The sequence below is a fragment of the Notamacropus eugenii genome, chromosome 5, assembly GCF_028372415.1.
Source record: "Notamacropus eugenii isolate mMacEug1 chromosome 5, mMacEug1.pri_v2, whole genome shotgun sequence".
Lineage (NCBI taxonomy): Eukaryota > Metazoa > Chordata > Mammalia > Diprotodontia > Macropodidae > Notamacropus > Notamacropus eugenii.
The window spans coordinates 266,429,585-266,454,273 of NC_092876.1; the positions used below are offsets into that span (position 1 = coordinate 266,429,585).

The window sequence follows — 24,689 nt, forward strand, 5'->3', positions numbered from 1 at the left end:
TTTAGCTTTCCCAAGATTATATTTAATGCTCACCTGAAGTCAAGCTTCATAACTTTAACTGTGCTTCTTTTTTTAACCAGGTCTACCTCATTGCACATGATTCTAAGGCATTTGTATGATTTATTTGACCAAAGATTTGAGTGGACTGTTAGAAATACCAGTTTTCAAATTGTCTATCTGTAGATAGATAATCTATTCATAATATCTATTTGGAACATCTGCATAGATATTCCAAAATATCTATCTATTTATCAGTCAGTCTATCAACTATCTATTTATCTATCCATCATCTCTCTATTTTTCTATCTCTCTGTCTATCTATCTAATCAGATAGACAGCTGTTTGTCTGTCTGCCTGCCTGCCATATATTAGGTAAGTGGAAATTCTGCATCATGGCAGGGAGGTGCTGGTAAATGTTTAACAACTGGCTTTCTGAAAAAAAATTCTCATGACACACATTTAAGCTTAATTTGATTTAACATTTTTTTCCCATCGCTTTCTTAAGTCCAGACAACAACAACAAACCCAGTAAAGCAAGCCCTGATTTGTAGCATTTGCTGACTTCCAAAATATAAATGTTCACACTAAAAATTTAACAACTGACTCTTGGAAGCTTGTATAACCTGTTTCTAGCATATTCCTTTATAGTGGATAAAGGCCTGACCTTAGAGTCAGGAGGATCTGGGTTCAAGGTCTGACTCTGACACAATTCCTTTCACCTCTCAGTGTTTCCAGACAACTCTCTAAAACTCTGATTGCATTGGGTAGAAGGTGCTTCTATACAGGGAGTTTCCCTTCACAAGTGAAGAGCAAGGAAGCTAGCTTAACACACTTTGAGTCAAGGAGTAAGTGGCTCAGTGAATCAAGACTTCTTGGTCTGGAAGCCAAGGTGTGGCCCTTAAAGTTCCACAGAAGTGGAGGAAGGGATGGGCTGGAGGCAGTCAGCTAGTGATCCCCTGCTTCGAAGCAATTACTTAGTGTTCACATAATCACTAACAATTAATTGTGATGACATGCTTGGGTGGTATGTAAATGGCATTTCCCTTGTTTGTAGATGAGGAAACTAGGGTAAGATGGCAACATGACTTGCTCAAGGTCTTTGAGTAGAAACCAGATGTTCTTCTTGGCACAGAATTCAGACCAAAGTGCCAACCCCTACCCCTTCCTTTGGTTAAAGGCTTCAAACTCAGCCAGTTTCACCTCCTCTGTATTCTGTGTTGTTTCTCCAGTCACTTAGGTCTATTTCAGCAGTTCCAGCAATGACCAGTTCCAGTTCCCTTGCATCAAAAACAGACACCAGCCTAGCATCCACCACCTGTGAAAGGAAGAGTTCAAGGGAATGAGTCAAAGAAATCCCTTCTGTGAATGTCTTGTCAGAGAAAAATAGCATTGGGAGAAGGAATTTAGTAAGTGGTGCTAAATATACCCTTTCTATGATAACTCAATCAACAAGCATTTATTTTTTATTTTTATACACTTATAGATTAATTTATGTGCAAGTTTTGTATATAAATGTAAGCTATTATAAGGTATAATTTTAATTGCAGCATTGGTGTCTACAACGCAGGAATAATAACATCATCTTTCTCTGTATCCCTAGTGTTAAGTGGCACAAAGTAAGTCTTTAATAAATGCTTACTGACTGACTGACTGTTCTGCTAAAGTGGATACTCACATCTATGAGACCATGTTTCCATGTATGTGTACAGGAGTATTAGGGATTTCTAGTTAAATCAAAGTATTTCCTCTCGGCATCGTCAAATAATGATTGGTCCAATCTACCTTTCTGCTCTGAAAAGGATCTTAGTGGCTTCCAAGGAAAAAAGCCTCATGGAACATATAACTATTCTGACCATTATGTGTGATCATTTCACACCCTCAAGCATGAGATTTGATTACCCATATCTTAGCATGCATGACTTAAAATGATATTAGTGGTCATTAAATCATCAAATCCTATTTAAATTCTAGTCAAAACATTTAACTCAAAGACCTCTTGAACCAGAGAATTCCATGAATTCAACAATCCACCCAACCCACTTCGTTTTCTCAGAAAAATTATCATATAAACAAAGAGTAATCACCATAAATTAATTTGAGTTATGAATGCTTTATGTAAAAAAGAATATGCAGGTAGAGATAACATGTGACATCTGTAGACACAAAATATGGATTTTGACACCTGTGGATACCCATATATGGATTTTGACATCTGCAAAAACCAAAATTCAAAGCATGTACTACAAAGACCCAATTTCTTTACCTCATAAAAACCCCGTACTAAGCTCTCTGTTTGTTGGACAACACCCCTCTCAATCCTCCACTTCACCATTCTCTCGATGTATTCTTTCTTGTTCTTCTCTGTGACCGGGATATTGGCACCCCCTGGCTTTAATTCTCGTTCAGTGATCTTGGAACAAATACATATATATGTATTTACATAAATATTTTTAATGGAGTCAAAGTATTACAGTTTAGTCACAAAAGAGACCATTACCAAGAGCATGAAAACACTGTATAATTGCGTGTATCTCTGTAGTATAAGAACTGTGTCTTCCATACCTTATCTACAAGACCCTCATCAAATGCTATGCACATAGTGAGCACTTAGTAAACCTCATGTGACTGATTATCTGATATCAAGGAGTTTCAGAGTATCAGTACTTAATTCTAATTCTCATAAATTAGGCTGCATTTCTTTGAGGCTTTGGTTATTTGCCATCTGAATAGCTGATTAGGACTTTTCATAAATCTCAATATAGTTTAGCATTTATTATGTATTGGTATCTAATGTTTAAATGAGGATTTAACTTTGAGAGTATAGGATTTACATTCAGATGAGGACCAACGTTTAAAAGATAGCATGAATTCTGGAAAAATAACAAAAAGCTAACCTCAAGGTATATTAATGAAAGATGCCCCTCCCACACTAATGCTGCAGGAACAATGTAGACCAATGTCACTAATTCTATTTTGCACATCAGCATCAAAATATTCATTCTATTCATTTTACAACTGCATTTTCCTGTCTGAATAATAACTGTGCACCAATACGTATTTAGTATGTGGGTTCTATGAAAACAAAGGTTTTAGAAGTGTATTAGAGACATAAAAAGTAGCTCATAGTGGATATCGCATTTTTGAAAACAATACGGATTACACAACAGCACATGTAATATGTAGTCATTTAGTTCCTCTCCCTCTGGGATGGCATTGTAGTTACGAGAGACAGACTGCAATGAGGAAGTACCTTTACTGAGTCAATGGACACACTCACCCAATTTAGGAATTGTCATACTAAACCACGAATACCCATGGCTGATGTTTGTCCACTGACATAGTTGATCACCTAGCAATAAATTCTAACAAAGCAAATAAAGAATTTGACCACAATGCTTTAGCACGCACATACCTGTCCAAAAACTTCTTCATTTACAGTAAAGGTGAGGTCTAGAATGTCATGTATGTCATTGTCTTTCATCCACTGCAGGCTCTGGTGAAACTCCTCATCAAGGTATTCTAGATCACTCAAATCACACAGACTAATGTATCAAAGAGAAAGATGAAGATTTTTAAAAATTGTCATTAGTAGACACTGACAGACATTAGGAAAAAGATGAACTAAGCAATCGTAGTTCCTAGATTTCTGTTATTTAGAGTCTAAAACTGAGCTAGTGAAAAAAAAAATAAAGAAACTTTGTAAAAGTCATAGAGCTTAGAGATAGTCAGGGTTGTTGAGATTGTCCATTTCAATGCTCTTATGTTCTGGATGTCTCAACTAAAATCCAGGTCCCCTAATGTCCCATCCAGGGCTACTGCCACCATGCCACACAGCCTGCCAACAATGATTTCTCATTGTATAGAGAGAAGAAGAGCTGGACCATATACAGCTAGAGGGCAATGAGTTTGGAATGTGGAAAGTAGACCAACAGCAACAAAACCATGAGGGCAGATAGGAAGCCAGAATAAAAATCAATCAATCAAACAGCATTTATTAAGCACCTACAATGCGCTAGGCAGGCCCTTAGGGACATTAAAAAAAAGACAAAAATGAAAGCCCCCACCTTCAAGCAGTTTACATCCCATGAGGTGAAGGGTCAAGGGCAACTTATGCAGTTGTGGGGCAGGGAGAGGAACCAGCCATTGTAGAGATCAGAAAAGGCGTGATGTAGGAAGTGAACCCTGGGTCAAGCCCTGAAGGGAACTAGTGAGTCTAGATTGTAGAAGTACTAAGTGAGTGGTCTTCAGGAACCAAGATGGGAGACCGAGGATGTTTGAGAGGAATAATATGCAAGCAATGTTTCATACAGTTTCTGGGAATGTCAGCCCATCTTCATAAAAGAAGCTAGAAGGAAAGGAAAAAATACTGTCTTCCATTCAAACAATCAATTATCTTTCAAGGCTATATTTTCCTACTGGGTACTGGAACATTTCTCCAGTGGTCCCTTCTTTTTTTGTTGATTCCAAATTTTCTTTCTGAATGTCAGGAATTCACTTTAAAGAAGACAAAGAAGTTGGTTGGTGCAGGGATAGAGCTGATGGTCAAAGGTGGAGAGGAGTATGGGCAGCAGAAGCATTTCTGCTAAGATCTCCTTACTTTGTTTCTACTTGTCCCACAGACAGAACAAACAACTGCCTACCTGTGCTTGGCCTTGCAATGTACTGCTTATTATAGGCCAGAACCAGCTGTTTGCTCCAATGAAAGATTGCTAGCTGTAGTCTTTCATTTTTATAATAGTACTGAAAATTCCCATGGAAATTTTATTTGTACCTCCCTCCATAAATCTAAATTTTCCTTTCACAGAGGGATGGCTTTGAGCAAGTAGGGTATCCCAAAGACATAGAAAGGGCCATGGAAGATGAGAAGTGAGCCAAGGGTAATTTAAAGTTTGCATCAATGTGAAATATAAAATCCATCTCAAAGGGAAGAAGACTCTGTGAGTCATAAAGACTAACCCACAACTATTCTATTAATAATCTGAATTAATGCCATAAGCATTCCAAAGCTGTATTTGAAGTCCAATTGTTTGGAAGAAACATGTGTTACTAAGTATGAGAAAGATAAAATGGTTCAGAAGATAGCAAACCTAAGATTTTGTGAGCAATCCAGAAATAAAGAGGGAAAAAAAGAGAATATGGCTGGACAAATAAACAAAACTTCAAAACTTATTTAGTTTCAGAAAATTTGTACAGCTATAAAAACAACATCACAATGAAGATTGTTAGAGGATAAGGAAACACTGACTTTGACAACAGGAATTTTCCATTTCAGTTAAAGGGAAATACTGTATTTTTTCCATGCTGATTAAAAGAACAATAAAAATAATTTTACTCACATTCTGAGAAGGGCCTTATAAAATGGTCGTGTGAAGAAAGCATCTAACAAATACTGGTGTATCAGGGCAAGGCCAAGGATTCGACCACTAAACCTGAACCTGAATAAGGAAAATAGGAAACATCACATGACCTGGGTTAGTGAATTATTAAATGGTTCTCCATGGTCACAAGGAGGTCTAGGCTAAGTAGGCCTACAGTAGGCTAAAAATTCACATCTTAAATTCTGAGTCAAATTTGTTTGGCTCAGTTATCTCTGTATTCGAGCACGTAGGTGGTTCAGTAGATGGAGTGCTAGGCCTGGAGTCAGGTGGACCTGAGTTCAAATTCAGCCTCAGACACTTACTAGCTGTGTGACCCTGAATGAGTCTGTGTGCCTCAGTTTCCTCATCTATAAAATGGGGATGATAATAGCACCTACTTCCCAGGGTTGTTATGAGGACCAAATGAGATAATGATTTTAAAGTGCTTAGCACAGTGTCTGGCTCTTAGCAAGTGCTATATAACTGTAACCTATTACTAACAGCCAAAGATTTTGTAGTATAAATAGCATTCTGTATGCACTAACTTTCACCAATATGAGCTGCTCATTGGCATTTGTGAGAAATCCCTGAGGGTTACCACTTAAGGTATTAACCAATGCATACTGGCTGCAGAGGATAGGGAAAGTAGTACTGATTTCACTTCCAGTTTGTTTGGACTAATGCTAGTGGCATTTTCCTTGTATCTACCTAGTACCAACTCATTTTCTGTCACTCTGGTATACAACTAAATAGCTTACTTTGGAGAACTTCCCCTTTTTCCTCTCTCTCTCTCCTCCCTAACTGTAGTGGTTATTCTCTCAACCTTCAGGGCAATGAAAGTCTCTGCCTCTGGAAGTTTTTGGGGTTTCCCACAGATAATGCACCACCTTCTAAACATCTCAAGGCACAATTTACTCTGATTCATTTTGGAAATTTTCTTGAAAATAACTGACATTATGCACCTAGATGACTGAAATGTATGCCACTACAGTTCTCTTTATTTTGAGAGAATGATGTTTCTGGTGGTTGAATCGGATAGCTTCTCTAAGTGAGTCTCTTGAGCAACAGCAGATATGAGACGTACTAAGAGCTACAGTTTGTCCCTTACTGTTTCTTCCACCAAAGTTGGATTCCTCCTACCAAATGTCACTTAGATACCAGTGATTGCACTGCAAAGGGCAGCTAAAATGAATTTAGGGTGAAAGTCAGACACATTAACCTCTAAGTCATAATTAGATTTTTCCTCAAGATGCTGGCAAAAGAAGGACATGAATGATCTCAGTACATGACTAAATCATGTTTTACTCACTTGTACCCAGTGTAAAAAAAAGACATTGTAAAAAATAGGTGCTTCGAAAATTTTAATGAACATGAGTAAAGGGATTTGGAAAAAATAGCCTGAAATGAAATAATATAAATTAAAAAATAAGTTTAACTTGAAATGTTCATAAAACAATTTCATCTTTTTTTTAAAAAAGATTTTATGAAAAATCAGTAGTATCAATTTGGAAAGTGTGGATTTACAATGAGCAATGACTAATCATTTCTACTGAAATTCTTTTCCATAATTAATGCCTTTTGCTGGTGCCCTCTCACCAGCTCTGGACCCTCCCCTCTGTGCCTAGAGTCCTTTCTCCCCCTGTATCTTACTTAGAGAGATGAAGAATCCCTAATGTCTCTGCTTGCTTCATCCTTGCTTTGGCTGACCAAAATAAGCAAGTAAACTCCTTGAGGGCAAGGACTGTCTTTTGTTTCTTTTTGTATCTCAGGGCTTAACATAGTGTCTGATACAGTAGGCACTTAATAACAGTTTATTCATTATTGACAACCACAGTTGCAGATGCTGGACTAGCTCTAAGCCCTTGGCTGCCAGAGACTTCACCAGACGCTACCCTACAGATTCTGCCCACGGCAAATTTCCTCAGATTTTTCCTGCCCTTCTTAAGGTTTCTAAAGCACAGAAGAACTCAATTTTTAGCATTTGTATTCCTTCTTTTTCTTTTTAACCAGGCCTGTAATCTCATCAGCGTGATGAACTTCTGGTGAGAAATATCCCTTGCTAATGCTGACCAGCACCTACTCTGCAGCATACACTCTTAGGGAATTACCAGGAAAAAGAGAGACAATACGTGGCTTGTCCAGGGTCACAGTCAGTAGGTGTCAGAAAAAGGCCTTGAATCTAGGTCTTCTTGACTCCTAGGCTAACTCTATCTGAGTTAGCTTTCAACTGCTTTCAACTTTTGTACTATGTTGACTAGGTAATGACTTTAATAAGCTTTTGTGGACTAGCCTGAGAAGCTTGTCATAATTTATAACATGGTTTTTCAGAGATGATGTGTTCTGTGTTCCAAGCACTGTGTTCCAAGCACTACTTAAAAATCAGCTTCTGAAAAAAATAATAATTCAACATGTTGGAGACTGTCTATATATTTAAAAGCAATTTTAAAGAATCAAATGAGATTTCTAAGCAAAATTGTGGTTTTAGTCAAGAATTAAAGTAAATATCTATATTTGAAAACAATCAGAGCATAAACTAGTGTTAGAGAAAAAAGAGAGGAAAGCACAATTTCCCAGACCCCATCATCTTACCATTCATGGTGATTGTCTACAAAAGCAGACATGGGACTTATTTGTACTGTGTATGTATCATTAGCTGAATATTCAAATAAGCCATAATACGGGTTAAAGAGTTCTCTGGATACCAGGAAGAAAAACTCTCTAGAAGGTCCGCTGTAATCCAGCCTATAAAAACAAACAAAAAATTAGTGGTTTTATTCCACCCAATGCTATATGTAGCAAGTGTATTTTACATAGTTCATCATCACAAAGAGAGTTAAGTCACTTTATCAAGACCTACAGAAGATTGACGAAACAGTTGTGCTTCAAATTCTGAACTCAAAACAATGGTGCAGATAGAGGTAAAAAAATGTAGAAAACATAAGGAAATATTAAATACACAGGAGAAACTCCATGCTGGTGATTTCATTATTTGCAGAAGCTCCTTAATAATAAAATATATTATTCAAGAAGATGTATAGCTGGAAAATGGCACTGTCCAGGTGGGGAATGAGCATTAAAGACAATGGATACCCTGGTGCCCCAAGAAATTAAGAGAATTAGAAAAGGATTTCCTAGCATACTGGGGGAGGACCTTCTATGGAGGACTGATGGCACCTCCCAGGATGGGATGGTATGCAAGGATTGTGATCCATTTGTACGGAAGGAGCACTCCCATTAATGAAGTCATAGATTTATTAGAGTATGTGAAGAATTGAAGTTAATAAAGTGCATGATGCAGAATTGTGAGAAATGGGGGAAGAGAAGGTCATAGAAGTTATTTGTTTAGGAAAGCTGGGAGTGGGAGGAGATTTTCAGTCTTTCTCCAATTATTCAGGAAGGGCACCCTGAAACACTTATGATTCTAGGACCACAGACTCAGAGCTTAAATTCAGGTCTCCCAATTCCAACACCAGTGTTATTTCTACTACACCATGCTAGATTTAAAAAACTTCGCAGCCATTACAGAATGAAGTGCTTCTTCTGCCATGTAGCGATTGCCTTCTTGACTGAAGGAAGAGAGAGAGGGCTTGAAAAATGGCCAACTGGAAACTTCAGAGGAGAAGGATACCCTGAGAAGATGATCAAAAAGCAGAACTGGAAAGTTTGGATTCAAGCAATCAAGGTCTAAAGTAAATTAGAGGAGACAAGGTAAGAGACAGACTGGGGATTAGAAAGAGACAAGGAAGATGAGGAAGTCCTTGGCTGTTGCCTAATAAGTCTTTTTAAAGTGGAGGATGAAGATCTTGAACTTGATCCATACATTGCATGAACACATCTACAGCATCACAGTGAATTTTAAGAGAAGCAGATTTTGGTAGGTTTAGGGTGACACTGATGAATTCAAAGGGGAAAGTGAAGAGATCATAATGGTCTGAATGAAAACAACCAGAGTTTGCTGTGGCTGAAGCTGTAGAGCTGAAAGAGAAAAATAAGAATTGAGGTATATTAATGCCATTCAAGAAGTAAGCTATGGCACCACTTAAAAAAGTAGTCAGAGGCCTCATTTAGGAATTCACTATGGCACAACCAGGAAAGGGGAAGATGCAAGATAGGAGACTGAACAGAAGAATGTCATCCACTTCATTAATTTTATTTATTATACATTTCCATTTCTTGGGTTAGATTATTTCAAGAGAACGAAACAGGATTCTGAAAATTATCAGATAAGAAGAACAAAAAAGGACAATCCTATCTACTCATATATCTAATGCATTTTCTTGATTAAGTCCTCTGTATGTGGTGTTGCTTTGGAGGCTATACTAAGTTGAATTCAGCAGACATAATCCCTGCTTTCAAGGATCTTGAGATATCACATATAGAACAAAGAGAGTTGAACATGAAGCAAATGAATCAATGCTACAAAAATTGATGCATTATTGTCTTTGCACCACAGGAGCTAACACGTAAAGCGAAGCCATTTATTTCCTGCTTAAAATTTAACTGTCACATCAGAAGCTTATTGCTCTTGGACTTTATTCTGGTAGCATCTTCACTCTGTGGGAGAAGTTTTTGTTATTTCTGAAGAAAAAAATGAACATCATTTGCATTTTTATTAGAGTATTATGCAAAGTAAGTAGGTAGGTGCTCAAAAAAGGCTGGCTGAACAAATCAGCGAAGGATGAGTGGGACTGCAGTTTGCCTCGAGGGACTATACAAGCTCAGTATTATGAGGTGTTTGGGCTACTCATCACTGCCTACCAGAAAAGAAAACAAACAATATTTTGCAGAAGTCTCATAACTGGAATATGCCTTAAAAGCCTAGTGCTTTGTAACATTCAAATAAACCCTTTAAAATGTTGAAAACATCATCATTCTCAGACAGAGAATGCTTCTTTACTGAGTTCAGAGCTTAAATAAGATTAATACTCTCAGATGGGGCAAAATAAAAAAGAACAGATTTTTTTTTCCCAGAAAGAACCAACCTAATCATCACCAGTTCAACCAAGATGAACCATCCTTCTTCATGGGGCAAGTTTTCATCTATCCATTCTTGAATTCTGGAATTAGTCCCAGATTTACACTGAGGTCAACACTTAGCTTGTAAGCAAGTTGTGCTTAGTTGTGTTTCATATCCTAAATCTACACAAAACTTGAGAGCCGTTTGAAGAGCAAGTTGCCTACTCCAGCATATTTAACTGAACAAAACATGTCAGAGCAGCACACCATCGAGGCTATTTCTATCATCTCTCAACAGCATCCTTTATATAAAGAGTTAATATGACTCATATCAGACGGATCATTTGTTGCATTCCTGTTTTGCCAGTCGGGTTGGTTCCACGGCTAAAGCCTTGGCACAGAAATTCAGAAGCTCGTTACAGCAGGCATGTAGCCACACAACAGCTGCAACAAAGAGCATTTCAGTATCCAAATGCAGATGTCCTATGGTAGCCGTGTGGTTTAAGTTCTGGGAAGTGTTATTCAGGCATTTGCTTAACATCACTGTAGTACTATGCTATTTGACATACCACACAAGCTGTGGGGGCTCTGGAATGAGATGATGCATTTTTTTTTTCAATTAAGAATCACCGAAAATGGAACATCCATGTGACAAATGGACAGGATATGATGTAACAACAACAACAAAAACCAACCCCTGAAAATCATTTCCTGGATGTTGGCTTTAAGATAGAAAGATAGTTCTTCAGCTGTCCTGTACATCATTTTGGAGACACACTGCTGTTGATGTCAGCCTGTCACAGTTATGAAAGCAAGCTATTAATTACTGAATTATCTAAGAAGGCCTAGAAGGTTACTGTGGCATCACGTTAGCAAGCTTCCTTGCTAACAAGGGTCTAGTCCCAATTATACCAAATCGGAGCTGAGAACACAGAAACATTTATCTTTTCTCATCAGGATTTGAAATATTTAGGAATCTGGTGGGTAGATACTTTAGCCAAGGTAAATGTTGAAGAAAACAATAAGAAGTCTGTCATTCGTTGGTTTAAAACCAAGAGGATTACAGTGGGATTTCATAGCCTTTTGCTTAGGATGGGCTATGCAGGACAATGGAACAAGGACAGATCCCTCAGTCAGAAGAGAGATTTGAATCTTGCCTCTGATACAATCTCTTCCTCTCTTATTTTTTTTTTTTGGTTTGATAGTATTTTATTTTTTCCCCTAGTTGTATGTGAAGAAAATTTTTAGCATTTATTTTTACCAGATTTTGAGTTTCATATTTTTCTCCCTTTCCTCCCCTATTCTGAAAGTAGGCAGTTTGATATAGTTTATACATGTGCTATCATGTAAAAATATTATCATATTAGTCATAGTTGTGAAAGAAGAAACAGGTCAAAAGGAAAAACATGAGAAAGAATAAAAAATAAGTGAAGAAATTATGCTTCAATCTGTATCCAGAGTCCATCAACTCTTTATCTGGATATAGATAGCATTTTCCTTCATGCATCTTTTGTACTTGTCTTGGATCATCGTGTGTCTCAGAAGACCTAAGACATTCATAACTGATCATCACACAATGTTGTTGATATTTCATACAATGTTTTACTGGTTCTGCTCATTTAACTTTGCATGAGTTCATACAAGTCTTTCCAGGATTTTCTGAAATCTACCTGTTCATCATTTCTTATAGCACAATAGTATTCCATTACATTTATATACCACAGCTTGTTCAGTCATTCCCCAAATGATGGGCATCCCCTCAATTTCCAAAATTTTGCCACCATGAAAAGGGATGCGATAAAAATTTTTGCATGTGTAGGTCCTTTTCCCCTTTTATGATCTCTTTGGGATTCAAACCTAGTAGAAATATTGCTGGATCAAAGGGTATGCACAGTTTGGTTGCCATTTGGGCATAGTTCCAAACTGCTTTCCAGAATGGTTAGATCAGTTTGCGACTCCACCAACAGTGCATCAGTGTCCCAATTTTCCCACCTCCTCTCCAACATGATATTATCTCTTTGTGACCCCAGGCTACTCACTAAACCTCTCTGAGTCTTAGTTTCCTTACTTAGAAAATGGGCATAACAGTATCTGCAATGCCTATTTCTTTGGAAAGTTATGCTCACAGATAAGATCTTAGATCAGAGACCTAGAATGGTAAGGGACCATAGAGCCAAATTAAGCCCACAAGCATTTATTAATCACTTACTACATGCTAACACTGTGCTAAGTACCGGGAGACATCTTGGTTTACCTTCTTACTTTACAGATGAGGAAACTGAGGGATGTTGTGAAGATTAAATTTTATAATGTATGTGAAGCATTTCATAAACTTTACAGTGTGATATAAATATCAGCTATTAGCATGAAGTGATAGCTGATTGAAGAGCTGATAGATATATGACAAGAAGGGAACTTAGAGGCCACTGTGTCCACTTCCTGAGGTCACTGAAGTCCAGAATAAGAGGTGATTTGGCCAGGATGATCAGGTAGCAAGTGTCCAAGGCAGGATTTGAACCCAGGTTTGAGGAAAACTTAGAAACTAAGGAAAGCTCCAAGTCTAGTGCCTTCTTCATGAGGCCACATTGCCTCCTACTATTATTATTATGAATAATAATAAGAAATGACTAATATAGAATATGCAGCAATGATATAATAGTAGCTGTGATTTATTCAATATTTTCAGATTAGCATTGCAACTTATTCACTTATTTTATCCTCATAACAACTCCAGGGGGGTAGGTGCTATTTTACCTCCATTTTATAGATGAGGAAACTGAGGCAAGTTAAATGACTTGCCCACCAGGGTCACATAGCTACTAAGTGTCCAAAATTAGATTCAAACTCAGGTCTTCCCAACTCTTGGGGTTGGAGCCTTGACTTACTACACATGACTTTGCCAGCCTTTATGAGGCTCAGCTTTCTCGTCTCTAAATTGGGGCAAATAACATTTAACACTAGCATTTCTCAGGGTTGTTCTGATGATGGGATTTTGTAAACTGTACGGTGCCAATGTATGTATGAGCTATTAGTATCGATAAAAACTAGAAATACTAATTCAGAATTACCAGAGGCAATCTGCATTCAACATGAAGGATTACATTTCATTTGTAAATGTTACAAAGAAGTTCCAGTTTCTCTTCCTCTTTAGGCATGCTGTTTTACTCATCTTGTGGGAAGCAGCACAGAATAAAATGTGGCCTGGAGTCTGAGTGCTCTGAAACCCCCAAACTAACATTATTTTCACACATCCTCTCCCTGTTTGAAACATAGCTTTGCAAGCTGAGTGACTGACATCATTTGATTACACATGAGTAATAATGAACTCATTCTTCATCTTAAAGAAAGGCACCTTTTTACAGGGTTGGCCATAATAGGGAAAAGGGGGAGGCGAAAAGAGATGCTTCTTTTCCAGACTATTATACCTTTGTGGCTTTGGGGTTCTCAGAAGGTAAGGGCTCATCCAGGGTGCAGCAGAAGAACACAAGCCACCTTCTCTGCCTTTTCACACAAAAAGCCACCTTTCCTTGACTCTCTAGGGCATAATATGTGACCTTTAGTTCCAAAGAAAATAATAAGTTGGAATAACATGTGGCACTTCACTATTTATGAGCACAAAGCGATCGCTGGTATGATTGTGGGAGCCTGAGAGAAGGCAAGCATAATGCACATTTTCCCACCATGTTCTGTCAAGATGACTTAGTTACAAGCCACTGCATAATTCCACTTTCCCTTTGCTCCCTGGCAAAGACAGCCAACCTGTTAAGTTGAATGGGTATTTTAGTGGCATGAACAAAACTTCCAACTATGACCAAGTCAGATGACTACTTTTCCTTTTGTAAGAAACCAGGCAACAGGGTTAAAAAATTGTTCAGCTAACTAGGTTGTTACATATTATAGAACTGCAAATGGCCTTAGAGATCATCCAATCCCACCCACTCATTTTACAGATAAGGGGAGAGGGAGAGGGAGAGGGAGAGGGAGAGGGAGAGAGAGAGAGAGAGAGAGAGAGAGAGAGAGAGAGAGAGAGAGAGAGAGAGAGAGAAAGGGGGAGAGAGAGAGAGAGAGAGAGAGAGAGAGAGAGAGAGAGAGAGAGAGAGAGAGAGAGAGAGAGAGAGAGAAGTGTAATGTGACTTGCCCAGGACCACACAGCTAGTGTCTGATTGGAACTCAGGTCTTCTGGACTTCAAGTTCAAGCCCCAAAACCACTCTAGAGGTAAGGAGCAAATGCAAATCTAGCATCTCTCTCCACTAGAGCACAGTCATCTGCATCAGTGGTGACACTGACAACTGAAAAATTCTTGCTGGTTCTGGAAGCATTTTTGTGATTTCTTTTTAACAAATGCATCTGTGTGATACTCTGGGAATTCACATGATCTCAACTAAAATACCTCCCAGAGCTACCCTGCAAAGGGGAGATTACATTTTCCAATCATTTATCTTGCCTCAATCCTCCTTTAATTCCAGTCTATCATGAGAATGAACTACAGTATCCCTTACACTGATGACAAAGATCAGCTTCTCTCTCTCTCAGCAAACTTTCTAATTCATACCCAAGTTGGCTAAAAACCATTTTTAAAATATCTTTTCTTTCTATACTCTCTGGCTTACTAGAAATACAGACCCTACAGGTTCATAGGAGCATAGCTCTAGAGTTGGGACAAAATAGGGATAATAATAGCACTCACCTCCCAGGGTTGTTTTGAGGATATAATATTTGAAAAGCACTTTGCAAATCTAAACATGTTATATAGGTGCTATTGGCAATCTAGTCATTGCCACGGTAGTTGTACTTGGAGTAGCAGTTAGAGGTCATCAAGTCTGTACCCCTTATTTTAAAATGAGGAAACTGAGGCACAGAAAGTTTACATAACTTGCACACAATGATACAACCAGTGTCCAAGGTGGAATTTCAACTCAGGTCTTCCTGACTCCATGGTCAGTCCTCTATCTTCACTATATCATTTATGTATACCATAGCTCAAATTTGTTCATCAATCAGGGCAAGTGATATCAGTAATAATCTGTAAGGAATGTTTCCAACAGATAAGTGAGTTGAATTCTGATTTTAACTAAGGGTTAGCTAGGTAGTTCAATGGCTAGAGCTCCAGGCCTGGCATCAGGAAGACCTGAGTTTGAATCTGGCTTCAGACATTTACTAGCTATATAACCCTAGGCAAGTCACTTAACCCTGTTTGCCTCAGTTTCCTCATCTATAAAATGGGCTGGAGCAAATGGCAAACCACTCCAGTATCGTTGCCAAGAAAACCCCAAATGGGGTGACGAAGAGTTAGACATGACTGAAACAACTGAACAACAATATTTTAACTAAAATTTAACAATATTAAACTCAATTGGGGAGGGGGGGATGAGGAGGCAGATAAAAGGCAAGGATACAAAAACTAGAGAAAATATAATTGCCTTATAGACCAATGAACCTATAATTTTGGGACTTCTATGAAGTGAGGTCTACTTTAAATTTGCATGTCCTTTTTATCATTCCAGAGCCAAGTGGCAAAAATACTTAAGGTAAAGTTGGGAAAAACAGCTGGACAAAGACATACACACAGAAGAAATATATCCAGGAGGTAATAATTTAAAGGCACATTGGCATGATTTTTAAGACATCTCAAAGAGGGGAAGATTCCAAAGAATGAAAATGATCACAAAAGGAACTTCTGCTTGGGGGGTGGAGGTAGGGAAAGTGAAGCAACGGAGAAGCCATCAGCAATCACCAACCATCACAAGCTCATAAGATCATGGATCTAGAACTGGGAAGGATCCTAGAAATCATCTTATCCAACCCAGTCATGTTACCCATGAGGACAATGAGTCATGGACATGTTCAGTGACTTGAATAAGGTCACACAATAAGCAGAAATGCTGAGATTTGAACTCTAGTCATAGGACTCTAATCCAATGCTCTCTACTTTTTCATCTCTAAAGGTTCTTTATGAGAATGGTTTATTCCATAGGTTTCCTTAATGAAAACTTGAAGAAATAGCAAGTAGACTTTTGTATATGACTTTTACAAGTAGGACAGATCTTCACAGTCATTCAGTTTTTCAAGAGATTCAAATAATATAAAGATTAAAATGCTTTTCTCAAACAAGGTGTTTCCCACATATATGTAAAAATGTCCTATGGCGAATGCAACCAGAAGAAGGCACTTAATTAGTGCTTGTGGATTGATTGGTATTAACATTGAGTGAGGTATATATAACAAAGAGATATATTTACCACACTTAGCAACCGCCCTACTTTTCAACTACACATTGCAATAGCCTCCTAATAAGCTTTCCTTCATTCAGCTTCTCCCCTATCTAATCCATCCTTCCCACAGCTGCCAAAGAGATATTCCCAAATAGGTCTGACCATGTTACTCCCTGATTGCTGCTCCAGAAACTTTATTGGCAATCAAAACTCCTCTGTTCTCCATTTAAACCCTTCAGGATCTGATCTAACTTTAGCCTATTACACTCTCAAACACCCAAAGTCAAACTACCCTCGCTATATTATTGTTCCCTACGATTGATAATCCATCTCTCACCTCCATGCCTTTGCGAAGTCTGTTCTGGACACCTACGATGGTCTTTCCCTTTGGTTTTGGGTGTTCCGTCTCCTAACTCCCTTCAAGGCTCAGCTAAATTAGTGCCACCTTTAAGGGATTGCTGCAGCTTTTAGTGCCCTCTCCCCAGTAACTCTGTATTTAATTTGTATATATCCTGAATTTCCTTATCTTATCTAAAGTTACTTATTGAAGTTTTAGATTTTACTTATCTGACTATGCTGTATTTTCCCTGTAGAATCAAAAGACCTTTAAAGCAGTCATGGTCTACTATTATAGTCCTGCTGCACCCCACCTCCGAAGTAGACAGTATCTGGAGCCAAGGTAAGTGAATTTATCTATAGAATTCAAAACTTCTCCATTTGCATAAGCAATGGTTCCACATATGGATGGTGTGGTGCTGACTGATGGAGCACATGCGTTTTCTTGGTGTTGTTAGGCCAAAATTAGCACAAGCAGCAGAGAATCGATTCATACTTTGCTGCTTTTCAGCTTCACATCATCTGCCTAAAAGACTATTTTACATAGAACTCACTCAGAGCAATTGCTCTGATGGTGGCACACTTTCAAGGTCTCTACTAAGAACTTGGGAATCGATTGTATGATGTGGGAGACACCGGCAAAGGATTGTTCAGCATGGCATGCCTTCATCAGAGAAGGTGCTGCACTTTATGAGCAAAGCAGAATCAAAGTAGCTCAAAAGAAATGCCAGATGTGTAAATTTAGAGAATCCACCCCAAATGTTCATATGGACTATTTGTCCCTGAACTGTGGCAGAGCATTCTGAGCTCGTATTGATCTGATCAGTCACAGTTTTCTCACTATTAATTTGAATCTAACACAGTGATGTTATTTTGGTCCTTTTCAAGAACAAAGGCCAATCACACACACACACACACACACACACACACACACACACAAAGACACACACACACACAGTGTCTAGAGCAGCAAGGTCTTTAATAAATGTTTGTTTATTACTTCAGTGCTCTAAGGTGTTAATCAAGGTAATGGAAGACATCTCCTATAAAGCCCAAATAGAATAACTTGTTTTCCAAATGCTTCATTCACACAAGCCAAGTAATACTCCAGGCATGCCTCAGTGACATGATTAATATTTTCAGGGATCTTTATTTGAAAAACAAAAACCAAACTAAAGTGGATGAAAAAATCTATATTGCCTGGATGAGTGATGTCAAACTCAAATAGAAATAGCTCCCTGGCTTCCAAATTGAGTTGGAAAACCACAAATTAACATTATCAATGTTGTATTGTAATTTTATTTATTTTTGTCAAACTTTTCCCAATTACATTTTAATTTGGTTTGAGCTACACTGGGGGTGAGGGTTGTCACTTCACGTTGGACTCCTCTGGTATAAATTATACGAAGCAGCTGGATGGACAGTGTATTGAGTTTACCCATCAGCAAATTCATATGGCATGCATGTACATACATACTTACACACGCAGATAACATAGATCAGGATGCTTGCAGACAAAGTGCTGACTGCAGAGCAGAATAACAAGGATGATAAGATTAGCTTGTGATGTGCATTTGAGAAATGTGCATTTTGAAGGATTGATTCTAAGCAGCTTGCTGCCACAAAAGTCTGTCATATTATGGGCATTAGCCCATATTCTGTTAGTGATGCCATATGGTACAAGATGTCACATGTGTCAAAAGAATCAGCCTCTGTGGTACATTGATGCCCCTCTGGCATAAAGAAAAATCTATAGAAAGTCTTGGATGAGAATCAAAGAGGATGAGAAGGCATAGAGGAGTCACTGTTGTTCTGTGTCAATGGAGGGAGTGGTAAAGAGCAACTAGACTGTGGAGGGATTGAATCTTGTTTTTAAGTCTAAAATGGCACTAAGACTTTTGGGACACCTCACATAAAAACTGGCTGTGGAAAACTATTCCTGATTCTTTTATAAAATTCTGTTAAATTTTTATCACAAACTGGATCTGCCAGAATTTCAAACTTTTTATCATTATAGCTACCTATGGGACAAAATGATGCACATATTTAAAGCTTTCAAAGCATTAAAAAGAATCATTTCTAAAGGGTCACAGTACAGCTAAGGATAATAAATGGTATATATTTCAGATTTGCTTTTTTTACTTCATTAAAAAATAATTAAATTAATGTGGATTCCCAGTGTAAACCAGAGTGAAAGACTAATGATCTTTTACTATTTATTTAATGTATTTGGGGAAACAGAAATACATGCTTAATTTTAAGTTGTTCCTATTTTGCTTCCTAGGAATAGCAACCTGTTGCTTTTTCAAAATTTATTTGTTCCTCAATTCTACTTCTCTTTAAGACCTAGATTAAGCATGCATCTAAGAAAGAGACTCCAGCATAACACCAGAGTGATGTCAACAGGATCTGCTTCCATATGCAGCTGCTTAGGGGTGAGGTCATGAAATCAGATGGTCTTGTTCATAGAAGTTTGTACTGCTAGTGGATAGGCCAAAGTAGGCCCTGGGAACAGCCGACTGTGGTTGGGATAGTCAAAGACTCAGCAAACTCTCCTGCTTCTTGTGTTTCCTGTGGATCAACTGTAGCTGTACTCGTAGGAAAAGACAGGCACTGGGAATTGGGAGAGCAGAGATTATGTATGTTTATCAAAGAAAAGGGTGCCAAACTCATTCACTCTGGTATTGCTGGTGGAGATGGCGGCAATGTGTTCAATTTACAGGCAAGCTGGTTTGGGATAATCAAGCATTACAATAACCAAGGCTGGGGTATGATGGAACATAAGATCCTAGATTTAGAGTTGGAAGAGACTTTAGAAGTCATCACATCTACCACCCACATTATACAAATAAGGAAACTGAGGTCCATAAGAATAAAGTGACCTGCCTAGGGTTGCACAGCTAGTAAATGTCTGGGGGAGGATTCAAACTCAGGGTTTTTAACTTCAAATCCAATTCTCCTTTCCACTGTTCCATGCTTTCTCTCACTTATGGCTGGCTAAGATTCTTCAAGCCATAGCTTCATGCTTTAAACTCATTATGGCGCAATAATGCTCCATGGTAAATGAAGTTGAGTAGGAAGGAAACTGGGGTGTCAGGTGAGGGAATTCATTCTCTCCTCACTGGTTGGGCAGAGCATACTTCACATCCTATGCATAGCTGTGTTAAAGCAAAATATATTTCTTCATTTTTCATTGGCACACCTGTGTCTCCCAGCTACCTTAATAAACACGAGGCAATTCTAGTCATTAAAGCCATGAGACTCAAACCATTTGGCCTCCATGCTAATACTTTCACATGTCTACATTGTTGGCTGCCTTGTAAAAGCTGCATTCAGTCTAACTGCAGAAGGGTGAGCCTACAAAAACAGCAAGAATCAGTCATTAACTGGAATGACAAAGGAGATTCAAGGGCAAGAAAAAAAATCCACATAAAACATTACCCTAAAATACAACTGAAGGTGAAGAAACTTTATTGTACCATGACCCATCCAGCACCTGAAGAGCTGAGCAGACAGACATTCCTAAACTTGGCTGACTGAGAGGCTTCAAAACCATGCAAATGGACATGGGCTGATAGAAGATGCTGAGATTTTTCAACATACCTTCAATTCAAAGGCTCCCATAGTGGGGAGCCTGGGTTATCTAAGGTCATCCTCACCCTTGAAAAGTCAAGTGCAGGATGGGACTGGGGAGACTGGGAAAGAACAGCACTGGGAAATGAAAGAGAACTTCACAACTGTTGTGTCTGTCTCGCTCCATGAGTCTTCAACTGTGTGGGAGTCTAGGATACCTTTATTGCCTAACCCTTATCTGTAGGTGCTTACTCACTGAAGAGTCATAAAGGTTTGATATATTTGTCAGGTGGGTATTTTGCATGGCTTCCTTCCTTTCCCAAGGAAACAGAGAAGCTGGAGGTGGAGCTAATTAGGGAGGGGGCCCAAGAAACATTGCTCACAAGGATGTCTTAGTAGGGTTAATAGGATTTCAAACAGTAAAGGCAAAATTGGCTTTGTCTAAAATAGTGTAATGGTTTTTACCCAACACACCTCTGCACGTAATTAAAGAAGAAGGACAATCAAATATAAACTCCTCCCTCTCCTAAGTCCTACCTTACCCCTCCGAAAAAAGGGGAGCCAAAAATCCCTCAGAGATTGTCTTCAGCTGAATATTCATAATCATTTCAATTTTTTCAATATATTTCAATGTCAAATAATTTTTAAATACCTTAGGAAGCCAAGAAAAAGAAAGAGAAGAAAAAGAGGGAAAATGAAAGAGAGAGAAATCAAAAGAGAAAGAGGAGAAAGAGAAATAGAGAAAAAAGAAAGAGGAAAGGAAAAAGGAAAAGAAAGAAGAAAAGAAAGGATGGAAGGGAAAAATAGATATAGACAGAAAAAAGAAAAAGAAAGGAAGAAGAAAAGAAAGAAAAATAAAAGAAAGGAAGGAAGGAAGAAAGAGAAAGAAAATAAGGAATAAAGAAAAAGAAAAAAAGAAAAAGAAAAGAAGGAATTGAGTTTAAAGGCTGAAGCTTACATGAATGGTATTTCCTGCCAGAATGCTTTCCTGTTTCAGGCAACCACAACATGGTGGTGAAACATCCGGGCACAGCTGCATAACAGGCAACTTGTGCTCTTCAGACCACTTCTCTGTTCTACTCACCCTTCCTCTCCAACAAAGGTGACATAGAGCTTATTCCTCTGCAAGTCTTTTCTGGAATATCCCATAATCTGATTAAAAGCATCTTCCAACAAATGGTCTCTTCTGATGATTAACCTGTATATAATTATTTTAAAAATACAAATGATTTCCATTACTAATCCTAGAGAGAGACACACACAAGCATGTATAATATGTATTTACATATGTATGTAAAATATATAAAACATATACCATCTATATGTATTATGTCTCTGCATATAAAACTATATTCTTTTTTTTAGGTTAACTTGATAATTAAAAGCACCACAGCCTATTTGCAAAAAATAAAAATAAAAAATAAAAATCCCCAGTCATCTCTAACATGAGTATGTTGTGTAATTTTTTTTAAAGTAAATGTGAGAATACAAGTTGGTAGACAGAGCAGCCTGCCTGTGATCTGGAATAATAACCCCAGAGAGTCCATTGTGCACAGTGAAATGATGTTTTTCCCCCAAGAATGAAATGCTTACCAAATAAAGCACATAAAACTTTTGTTTAATAAAGGAATTACAACCCCATTAGGTAATGTTGCAGGTCTCACTGTACTTAGGCAAGGCATCTAGTTACTAAGTGCCTGAGGACCTAACTTAGACAACAAGGAGAGAAGATATCCTTCCCAAAGAGGTTTACCATGATTCTTAAATTCTGTTCTAAATTCAAACATCCATAACGTGGCATTCACTAAGAGGAAGGCACTGCTGAGTTGTATTTAAAAGTCTTGAATTATGAGCCTCATGATAATAACAACAGCCAACATTGATAAAGTAACTGCTGTATGCCAGGCACTGGACTAAGTGCTTCCCAACTATAATTTAATTGGATCCTCCCAGCAACCCTAAGATTTAGAGGTTACTATTATTCTCATCTTCCAACTGAGGAAACTGAGGCAGACAGAAGTGAAGTGACCACCTGCTGGAGCCACAATCAGAGTTATTGCTAAAGACATTTTAGGTTGCTCTTAAAGCAAATGACAAGACTTGGAAGACTATAAAGATGTCAAAGAGGAGATAATGGTGAGCTGTGCTGTGCGAGAGAGGACGTTGAGCCTGGAGACAGGAAGACCATGTCTTGCTCTTACTAACTGTGTGGCCCTGGGAAAGTCACTTAACCTGAGTTTCCTCAATGCTAACCTGGGATAGTGGGACCCACAGCTAGCACCTACCTCATAGGGTTGTTGTAAGACTCAAATGAAATAATGTATATAAGGACATTCTGCAGTTTAAAGTCCTATACAAACATTAATTTTGATCATGATGATGTTATGAAAAGAACACTGACTCTGGAGTCAGAGGACTAGAGTTCAAATCCTTCCTCTGACACTTACTCCTTGTGTGCCCTTGCACAAGACTTTCCTGAACTTTGGTTTCCTCATCTGTAAAATGAGGGGATTGGACTGGATAGCCTCCAAAGTCCCTTCCAGTGCTGTGGCTATGATCTTATAAACCTCAGTACCTGAAGCATAGAGTGGGTCAAGATGACATTCTCACCATCTTTTTCCTACTGATGCAGTGCTGAGCTTCTTTGCATTCATTCCATTCAACTGCATTCCATTCAGCCATCTGTTAAGGGTCAACTAGAAGAAGCTTTGCTAGACATTCTTTCTAAAGAGCCCTCATGGGTGGCCCTAGAAGTGCCCTCTGGCACAGTCAACGACTGCCAAGGTCAATACGGCTGCCTGAAGTAATTTTCCCTTTTCTCTCCTTTGAAGAGGTCCCCAAAAGGGATTACAGAGAGACCACTGAGAGTGACGCAAGAATGGGAACTCCCCCAGAAGCTGGAGTGTCTATGTTCAGTAACAGCAGAGTTATCTGTAGGAATTGTGAACCAACATGACCCCAGAATTAATTTGGGGGCACATAAAAACTAGGATTTTGTTGAGTTATCAATCAATATCAAGTTAGATAATAATGAAATTATTTTAGACAGAACTAAAACAGGCCTTTGAAGTCACCTGATCCAATTCTCTCTCTTTTCACAGAGGAGGAAAAAGGTTCAAAAACTGCTGGGGTTTCCCAAGTTCACACAGGTAGACAGCAGCAGAACCATGATTCAAATATAGGTCTTCTGACTATAATTTCAGTGTTCTTTCTACTGTATCATGATGCTTCCCATGTGCATGATAGATGGTAAGATTTGCTTTTGTTTTGCGAACCCCTCCAATGAAAATCCTACTCCTCATACACCCTACTGCTCTGCTCTCTGCCCACCACCAGCAATCTTTTCTGATTCTCCCACATAAACAATGGAGTTTTTACTTCTGGATGAGGTATGGAGATGGGGGCATCTCCCAAAGCTTTTCTTCTGTCCTTTCACCAACTCCCTGGTAGCTATGAGGCATCTGTAGTTAGATGCATTTCTTGGCCTGAATGTCCTTGGTTTCAGTTGGGTGTAACAATGTCCTGGCCTGCTTGATGCTGACTAATGGCTTGGTCATCTGGTAATAGGAGAGGAGAAATAAGAAGGATGTTTTTTAGCTTTCCTCTACTCTGAGAATTCATTGCAAAAGAAGGTCCATGGCATCAGTCAAAGGATGAAAAATATCTATTGCTGCTTTGTACAATTCCTGAGGCAGGATGGTTATACTGGAGAGAGTGTTGAATTTGGAATCAGAATCACCTGGATCTATGTCCTGGTTCTGCCACTGACTAAGATGTGTTACCCTGGGAAAGTTAATTAGCACTCTGAACCTCATCCATAAAATAGGGATAATAATATATGCCCTCCTTATTCTTAGAGGCTTTTGGTAAGGATCAAATGAAATTATAGATGTGAAAATGCTTTGTAAAGTGCTATATAGATGTGAGAATTATGAATTTTATTAAAATTATGGCGTATCTCTTGCTACCTTGTAAGCAGCTGGGAGAGAGTTTGGTATTGTGGAGAAATGAGACTTACATCTAGGGCTAAAAGGTCTTCAAATGGGACTGTGGTCCAGAAATCTATCCTTGAATTCCAACCAGAAGCTACTTCTTATATCATTGGTTCACTTGGACGACTGAAAGTTTCCAATATAATCAGCAAGAAAAATCCATTTCTTTGGCACTCTCAAATGATGTAATGATAATTGGTCCCTACCCACACCCCCAAAATAGAGAGAGGGAAAACTCATTCTTGGCACAACCATATGATTG

General features: G+C 38.4%; 1 protein-coding gene and 1 long non-coding RNA gene across 12 annotated transcripts in view; one reads left to right on the forward strand and one right to left on the reverse strand.

Moving 5' to 3' along the window:
- The window catches only part of HECW2 (HECT, C2 and WW domain containing E3 ubiquitin protein ligase 2), a 507,687-nt gene that overhangs the window by 21,518 nt on the left and 461,480 nt on the right, over positions 1-24,689 (reverse strand). For all 11 annotated transcript variants that reach the window (XM_072612728.1, XM_072612727.1, XM_072612726.1 and 8 more), the window contains 6 exons: positions 21,520-21,633; positions 7,947-8,099; positions 5,337-5,435; positions 3,413-3,542; positions 2,264-2,410; positions 1,201-1,315 (listed from right to left, as the gene is read on the reverse strand). In XM_072612728.1, coding sequence (XP_072468829.1) covers positions 1,201-1,315; positions 2,264-2,410; positions 3,413-3,542; positions 5,337-5,435; positions 7,947-8,099; positions 21,520-21,633 — 758 coding nt within the window. The remainder of the gene's footprint in view (positions 1-1,200; positions 1,316-2,263; positions 2,411-3,412; positions 3,543-5,336; positions 5,436-7,946; positions 8,100-21,519; positions 21,634-24,689) is intronic.
- LOC140506033 (uncharacterized) lies at positions 1,304-21,695 on the forward strand. Its single transcript, XR_011967741.1, has 4 exons — positions 1,304-1,406; positions 15,819-15,901; positions 17,120-17,205; positions 19,207-21,695. It is a non-coding gene; the product is annotated as an uncharacterized lncRNA (long non-coding RNA).